The sequence below is a fragment of the Alligator sinensis genome, unplaced genomic scaffold (assembly GCF_000455745.1).
Source record: "Alligator sinensis unplaced genomic scaffold, ASM45574v1 scaffold827_1, whole genome shotgun sequence".
Lineage (NCBI taxonomy): Eukaryota > Metazoa > Chordata > Crocodylia > Alligatoridae > Alligator > Alligator sinensis.
The window spans coordinates 337,308-346,473 of record NW_005842726.1 but is presented as its reverse complement, the minus strand read 5'-3'; the positions used below and the strand labels follow the sequence as shown (position 1 = coordinate 346,473).

The 9,166-nt window shown below is 36.7% G+C and overlaps 1 protein-coding gene across 2 annotated transcripts in view; it reads right to left on the bottom strand.

Annotated features, from left to right (window-relative positions):
* ITFG1 (integrin alpha FG-GAP repeat containing 1) overlaps positions 1-9,166 on the bottom strand; it is a 219,301-nt gene that overhangs the window by 196,845 nt on the left and 13,290 nt on the right. For both annotated transcript variants that reach the window (XM_006034335.3, XM_025216323.1), the window contains exon 6: positions 5,711-5,805. In XM_006034335.3, the coding sequence (XP_006034397.1) occupies positions 5,711-5,805 (95 nt within the window). The remainder of the gene's footprint in view (positions 1-5,710; positions 5,806-9,166) is intronic.

The window sequence follows — 9,166 nt, the reverse complement described above, 5'->3', positions numbered from 1 at the left end:
AGGGGGAGGGAAAGCAGACCTAGATGGGGGGTGGGCACAGGGCTCCATCCCTGCCCATTCCCCACCTCCCCTGTCATTCTTGACGGGCAATTGGCTAGTATGTATATTTGAATCACGCTTCTGGATTATAAAGCTTTGCATCTGTAACACTGGCTTTTTGTCAAAGTGAAAATTGAACTTAAAAAAAAAAAATGTTGATCTTTGAAAAGAATTAAAGCTGGCAAGGAGTTTACACACAACATTTAAAACTTCAATTTAAATAGCACTTATTTTAGGGTGATGATTGTATAATCACATAAAACACAACTACACAATTGAAACATACATAGGAGGAAGGGCAGTCCATAGCAAGATATTTAACTTACTGAGATACAGAATATATGGATTTGATTTCTTGCAGTATTCCTGCAGAATGGGTCACCTTTGACAAGCGACTTCAGCTCTCCCTGCCTATATGGGATAATACTTCCTTTTACCCACCCTCCATTTCACCTCTTTTGTTTAAAAGACTGTGAAGGCAGGGACCATTTTACTATGCACAGGTATAGTTTCAAACACAATATGGCCTCAGTCTCAATTGGGGGTGCTGATACTTTGTGCATTTAATGTGTATTCATCTAAGTGCAAGATTGCATGTTTTTGACAGAAAGAAATAATGCAAAAAACAAATGCTCCATTTCTTCTGAATCATAAAAAACACATTTGATGTTAGATTAAGTCACTTTATTAGATGGACATTTTTAAGTACTTGTGGCATGCTGTTTCTAATACTAAGTCCTCACTTGCAGAAGTCCTTTCTTAGATGTTTTACCAGAATTTGGTGGCACAACTTAAAGTTCATTTGTTCTACTGAATGCTAAAGAAACAAAGTTAACTTTTTCAGGCAGCACTTAAAAAGTCTTGTAAAGGTAGTAACTGGGCAAATTTACAGGTATTAGTGTCGCTACCATTTTCTTTGCACTTAACTAGCAACATATAGCACCAACAATTTAGTAATGGTCACCATATTTTTATGTAACTAGCTACAAATATTGGTGTATACACCAGTATGTCTTCATCTGACTGGCCCCAAACTGGGCAGGGGTAAAGCAGCTGGAGAAGGGAAAAGCAAGCAAAATACTGCCTATAGCTAGATAGGCACTTTTATGAGTCATTAAACTAATTTTTTCCTCAGGCCACCATTGTCTTCATTTATACACCAATAAAATGTGCGATACCATGTTTATACAATTATCACAATTCTTGTATAAGGGATAAGACTAAGAGAGAGGGAAAGATATAGGCTTTTCTGGTAAGAAAGCATTGAAGTACAAAATTTAAGTGCACAGTCATGCTTGACTTTTTATCCTGAATTGTATTCATTTCTTTCCCTTCAAATTACACCAAAGAACCAAAAAGTCTCTCTCAGAATTCCTAAATACAGTGCATACAATTCAAATCTAAAAAACAGCAAGAGACACAGATTATTGAGTACTTGTTTTTCTGTCAAGTTCAATATTTTTGTTTCTAAGAGATGTGACAGAGTCTTCACTGAACATAAATCCATTACGTTACCACAGAAGAATTAGTCCAAGTCTGAAACAGCAGGCTGGGCCCACTGAAACAAGAACTTAAAGTGACTTAATGTGATTAGGAAACACTAGTTCTGAAAATACATATATTCGATTCATACGATTTGCTTAACTACATAACAGTTTAGTTTGAATTCTGGTACATTTTTGTTATATTTGGACATGTATTTGTGGCAACATTGTTATCCCCTACCAAATGCAATTCTTCACTTTTGAACGGCTACTACCATTCCACCTTTAAAAAATATTTTGGGGAAATATTAAGTGTAATATTTGTACTGTTCAAGAAAAGAAAACTGTTCCTGTTAGATATTTTTTTTAAGTTACTAGCAAACTCCCCATCATGAATGACTGCGGGGGGGGGGGGGGGGGGGGCCCGCGGGGGGGGGGGGGGGCCCCCACAGGGAGGGAGCGCCATGACCCAGTGCCGCCACCGATCTGCCTCCAACCCCGCGTAGTCTGAGTTAATGATTCCCTGGACCAGACAGAAGTTTACTGTTGGTTCCAGCAGGGAGGGGAATCAGCTGCTAGCTGTAAGCCTGTAACCAGTTTCCCCAAGCAACAACCCCTGAGAGCCTGTGCTATTTTCAGAATGGGAGGGAGGAAAAGGAAGCAGAGGGAGTTATTTTCTAGGGGTTCTAGGGGCTCCCCAGCTGTGCTAGAGGTTGGGGTGGGTGAGTTGAAGCCCCCCACCCCACTCTCCAGCACCCACTGAACTCCCTTCCCCAACCAAAATCTGTCTGCTCCCATTCACTCCTTCCACGTTGAAAACAGTGACAGGCTAGGAGGCAGTGTAGACTTAAGTTACAGAAGATGCTCTGTTTTGAAGTGTCTTCATCTGACCACTCATGCAATGAGGGTTCAGATGTTTGCTCAATTGGCCATTTTTGAAGCTGTTGGCAGCCATGCATTTGTGTTTGGTCATGGCTATAGACTGCTTTGTGTGGCCAGATCAGGCAAAAAATTGTCATTTCTGTCTGTGCCTTAACCATTGTTAATTAATTGGTAAAGGAATCAGAAGATAATCCATTCCTTGATATTTTCAAGTCAAAACTGGATCTCTCTCTTGAAGATGCACTTTAGCCCAATACAAATTATTGAACTTAACACAGAGATAATAGTGAAATGTAATATACAGGAAGTCAGACATAATGATCTAACAGTTTCTTCCGGTCTTAAGTAACTGAAGACTCGTATTTACTTACTTATACACTGTATGTAGACAATTGCTACATACTCAATTTTATATACAAATACATAAAATATATGAATGCTGAGGTAGACATTGTTTAGTCAAATAAAGAGTTAGAAAGCAAGGTATACTTTTGAAATACTGTGATGTCTACATTAATAATTTCATGTAACATACACCAGTACTATAAGCATGATTATTTCAAATATTATCTCACTGAGAAAGATTACTCTTATGTATGTTTTGGTGAATGCTCCCATTTTCTGAATTTATAAACACAGTTCGCCTTTTATGAAATATTGTTAGGGATAAAAATATCTTTGTGAACATACACTTATAAAATTAAATTATAATGAGCTAACAGCTTTATGTTAGTCAAAGTAGAAATGTGCTATTACAAAGTCCTATTTTGGGGGTTTAGTATCTTGGCAGGTTGAAATAGATAAGCAAGGATTATGAGTCCAGAGACTGAAGTTTTTAAAAATCAAGCAAGCATGCTTTAAAATTTGCCAAGCTTATTATAATAATAGAGTTGTCAAAAAGAGTTTAGCTGGATTCACTGTTTTGACTACTTTGTTGTGAAAGGAATGATATTATGGAGTTTATTACAGTAGTGCATTCAAGGATCCCAGTCAGAACTGTGGCTGCATTGTACTACACAAAAGAAAGAATTGGCCCCAACTGCAGGGAACCCGATGTCTTAGATCAAGTTGGTGAAGACATTTTAGTATCCTTCATACTGGAACAGCAGACTACAATATAGACCCAATATCCTTGTTTTACTGTACACACCTATTATGTTTATCATTACAACAAACAAATGTGATTTGTTTTTTCTTCTAGGAAACTGCATGCCAAGATGAAAAAACAAAGTTAAAAAAAAAAGAAAGCATTTATGCAGCCAGCTGTGCCAAAACTTTAAATGATGGTTTATAGCTCTACTGCATAATGCCCAAGACATACAACCAAATAAATTAAAATCTGTGAACTCCTCCCTTGCCTCTTCTCATTATCCAACTAGTAAACAGCAACAGGGAAACATGCTTTTCCTTCTTAAAAGTTTTATTTCATGCACTTACAAAAGTTACTTTATGAGATGAACAGACAAAGGGAAAAAAAAAATCAATAACGATTATAAGGAAGGCATTCAGTTTGCAGGAGAGTAAGAAGTCAACATAAGAATAACTGCAATGAGGTATATTTTAAATAGTTATACACACACACACACACACACTTGATAATTTATTCTTTATGGTAACGTATGGCTGTTGTGCATTTTAATCCAAGCAAAAAGGTACAACTGAAATCATAATACAACTGATGTACAGTTCATCAATTCACTAATGCACTGATGTGCATTTGTAAAACACTGAATTATATATTGATTATAAATAAGTGGTTCAAGTAATCTTATGGAAATCCTTGCAAATCAAATCAGCCACCACTGCCTTAGGGTGGTGTTCAATCCTTTGCCTCTGTAGGCCAGATGAGTAGCATGGGGTCTGTGTGCAGGCTGGACCAAGCCCTGCATTGCAGAGTTGGGCTCCAGAGGTTCAGCACTGCCCCCTCCTAGCATCCCACACTGGGATTGGGCCCCAAGGCCCAGCATGGCCAGTGTCCCCACCCAGCCCTGTGTGCTAGGATCAGATACTTGATCCAGCATGCAGGGTTCAGGACTCCCCAGCCATGGTTCTGGAAATTTGACAGCAGGAGAACAGTGCCACCGCTTCCCCACTGGCAGGTTTCCAGATCTGGAAGGAGCCCTGTGGGCCAGACTACATGGCACCATGGGCTGGAACTGGCCCACAGACGGGGTTGACCACCCTTGCCTTAAGGGGTGAAGCTAAGCACTGTCATTGAGGCATGACAGTATTTCAAGACTCAAGAGAAAGACTGCCTCATCTATGGGTTTTTAAGTGAATAGGTCTTAAACCTTGTACTTATGACACATTTGAAGTGTTCAGTTATGTACACAGACAACATCACTTGCTATCTAAAAATTAGCAATTTTACTTGGGTGAAGCAACTTCAATATCATTATAATCAAGAATATAATTACATTCAAAATATCTCCTCCTTTTTAACTAATCTGTTGAAGGTTTGGCAAAGATGTTGATAATGAAGATGGTGTCAAGGGAATCTAAATCTCATGCATATGCAGTAAGGTTCAAGCCAAAAACACATTGTTTCTCATCAACCTCTGACTACAAGTACCAACAAACAAGCATTTACTGCCACAGCTGCAAATGAAATTCATGACACGGTTCTATAGGTACAATCACTGCAGAACAGAAAATGCTTTTAGCCACCATTAACACCACATTCAGAATAAGAAAAATATTGTAACTGTTGCTCAAGTCACCAAAAACATTCAAAGGTGCCAAGTTAGGAAGGGCACTGGAATTACCCCCCACCTGTACGGAGTCTGTGCTCCAGGAATAACTTCAAAACAATACTGGCTGCTTTTGCTTTAAGAGCAATAGAGCTAGGGCAGGCAGAGCAGACACATCAGCAGCAGCTCAACCAGGACTGCTTAGAAGTTTCCACCTGGATAAAAGCTGCTGTCCCCCTGTGCCCCCAGTGCTGGACCTGCACCCACAGGTTTTACTCCATATATGTTTTGCAAGGAACTACCCATTCTGGAATCTGTCATATTCTGAGAAACCTAGCATCACATTTAATTCATTATCTGTAATATAATATGAAGTTAAGTCTAAAAGATAAGTGACAACAAATGTTGCTTAGGAATGCATTATTAGGTAGTAATAGCATGCAGCATATTCAATGTTTTTATTCCTTAATTGTTCAATCCCCAACTGAAAGCTCTGCACAGTGTTTAAACACTGTGCACCACTTCCAACAAACCAAACCAAATCCAAAAAAGAAGAATCATTCCACAAGCAAGTTATTAGCATTTTAGTCTCAAATAAAAGTATCAGTGACTCACCTGCAGTGAAGTCGCTATTCAAATCTATAAATGCATGAGAATGGGGTATATACATTTTATTCCCAGTATCCAACGCAGTATGCCATGATAAATTCCTAAGAAAGACAAAGAATATAGAGCTGTCTTTATCCGATTAACAGCTAGGGCTCAAACTTGACAGTAATCCTTTTAAAAAGAAAAAAAATCTGTGTTTTTGTAAAAGTAAACAAATTCCCCGCCGCGATTATGTATTTCATGGTATATTGAACATCTCTTGATTAACTACGTGAAATAATGTGGACAGCATGTTTTGTTTCAGGAAGTTAGTTTCTCATAATATTGAATGAGTTTAAATGATCAAACTACACTAAGAGTACAAAAAGCCAAGAGGAAACGCAAAATAGTATCAGAGGTCTAACCACATTTTAAAACTGTACTTTTTTTGGTTTTCTTAATTCATTTCAGTCAAACTATTGTGTTACATATTTATCATCTTTGGATTTTTAGAGACCAGCAAAAACAGAGATAAGCACATGCTGTGCCAAGCAGCTTATGCCTTTTGTGTGTAAACAAAATATTTTGTTTGGTAAAACAATTATAAAAGCAAAACAAGAACGGAAGTGACGCACAAGAATTGAGGGGTGAAGCTGAGGGCATATACTGGGAACAAATCAATTGTACTATGGCAGCTGTGCAGAAACAAGCAGACTCTGCATTTGAAAGTAGAAAAAAGGAGCAAGGAAAGATGTAAAAAAGTAACAAACTCAGTCCTGGTTGTACCAGCAGTAAAGTGGCTGCACTGTTTTTGGAGGCAACTTTTAAAAATCAAGGTGCCTTGACTTGCGCAAGTAAACCTGTTCCTGCATCTATGATCAGTTTCCCAAGCATGATTAGCATAAGAACACATATGCAGTGAGGTCTGCAACTGTCAGAAATGTTGCTTAAATTTTGTAATAAAAAATAAAAAAGAACAGAGGTTTCTGTGTTTCTGCATAAAATCCTGTTTATAAACTCTTTTTATTAAAATATTATGGCTTTTTTATGTATTACACAATCAAGCTGCTGAAAAAAAAAATATTATCCCTCTCATTAATTCCACTCTCATCCCTTTCATTCAATATTTTGGACAAGCTACAAAAACTCTTAAAACAAAAAATCACCCCGTCCAATATAATAGTAAATATGCATCATTTCAGATTTCCATGGACTTTGCATTTGTTTTTTTGACTTCGGACAAATGTTGACAGTGCCATTTTAAATCTTAAAACAAGGCTTAGGGCTTTTTTAATAAAAATCCTAAGTATTAAAACAATTTTTTTTATTTTTTTTTAAACAGATCATCAGGTGGAGACTATATTCTGGCCTGTAATATTCAACCTTCCTCTGAACTATACCCAGTACATTTCTTTGTACCAACATGCTACTAAAACTATTTCCTCACAGGAAAAATAACTTTGTTCTCTCAGAAACCCGATAACAATCTTTCATTGTAATCACTCCAAGGTTACAGTTACTGTCATGAATACCCTTGAGGAATTTGCAAACACTGTTCCACAAGTCATAGTTTTACATAAAAGTCATCTTGATAAAATTCAAGTAGAGATTAATGACCAAAAGCATGACTCTTAGAAGGGCAGAGAATTTCCAATTATACTTTTATATAGTTAAAAAACAAGATTGTTTTCTGTACTATAATATAATGATTTGTTTTGCCAAAGATAAACAGATTTTCAAATAATGTCCCGATTGAGAACGTCTGCAAAGTGGGGCTGTTATAAACAGTTACATTTAAGAAAACCAGTCAGAAATTTATTAAAGCCTCTCATTTTAATATGCTTTTGACAATGTATTAGACTGATATCCAAGAATAAAAAAAAAAATCCTTAATTAAACATTTCTTATAAGCCAGAAAGATGTAAATTAGAAGATCTGAGGTACTGTTTCCATAGAAACGGTGGTATAATCTGATCGACTTTTCCAGTTCTAATAGGCTCCTTTTGACATAATAGCTAAAAAAATCCCCAGGGGAATGCAAAAGACTTCACAACAAACCATTTCTTTTCAAATGAGCATCAGTGTTTATTACATAAAAAAATTAAACAGCTGTCAGAGACCAGCTACATCTGGATTTACTCTGCAGCAGCGCAACAAGTGCCATAGTACATTTTCTTATTCATTTGATCAATTAAGATGATAGACTACACAGTAAAGATGACAGACTATGCATAAAGTTTTAGTTAAAAAACAAAAGTACTACATTATGGGTCTAAACTACTAGAGATTCACTTAAAGTGGAAAAATTAGTAAAAATATAGCTATGAAAAAAAAAAGAGGCTGTAATATTAAAAGTGAAGCTCTAGTAATGACAAGTTGATTTAAGAAGCCAGCCCTGTAAAATAATAAGTACCTTAAAGGTCTTACCAAAATTTGCAAAGGAAAGAATACAATAATCACAGAATCAGGCCAACAGATGACATATTAATATGTGGACGCTGAAAGCTAGGCATCCAAGTTTGAATTTTCTGCTAGTGTTAATCACATTCTGTTTTGAGTAGCAAAAATCTAGCTTCAATTCTTGTCAGAAAACTATTAAACCTGAGCATGCAATGTGCTTCTTTTACTTTTTCAAACGAATTGCAAATTTTGTTCTTATCCTTAAGTCTTTTTGGCAATTATTTTTTTCCTTCTATTAGCAATTTACTCAGTGTCCTGTGTTTCCTCTGCATTGCAATGACAATACAGTGGAGAGAGAATGCAGCTTTGTTGTCCAAGTAACTAGCTAAAACTTTATTTGAAATATAGGCATTTCCTTATACCTTTGGGGAGAGAATGTTAAAAAAAATGCCATTTGATTAATTTATATAAAAATATGTAACCAATAAAAAAAAAGTCGTGAGCCAAAACCAACAAAAATTTTAAAACACCATCATATAATATGAATCAGGCAATTAACCAATTTAGTTGAGAAAAAACTAAAACTAATGATTTTGTGGTACTAGCTATATATATGCAGAATAGTCACACCTGTAGATAATTTCAACAGGTCACTTCCACACCCATAAGTGAAAAACTGTTTGTTTTTTTTAATTGGTTCTCTTAGAATTTGTAAAAGCAGTCATAAGAAAAGCTTTCCATTAGGGCTGTGCGAAACAGCACCATTTCATTTTGACTTCCATTTCACTGTTTTGAAGGGACAGTGTTTTGTTTAGCTGTTTTGAAGCACTGTTCCTTTTCATTTCATTGAAACTGTTTTGCCGTTTCAACATTTTGCCCATAGGCTAGAATGGGGATTCACAAAAATGCCTATATCTTTATCAATTCTTGCCTGATGCAGATGAAAATTGCAGGAATGGTAGCCCGTTCTGAGGGCATGAAGCCTGCCATGTTTCAAGGAGATAGGTGCAGGGGTTTCTGGGAAACTGCACCTCAAACTGTTCAAAGCAAAACTCGTATCACTTGCCGGCAGCGGCAGCCTGC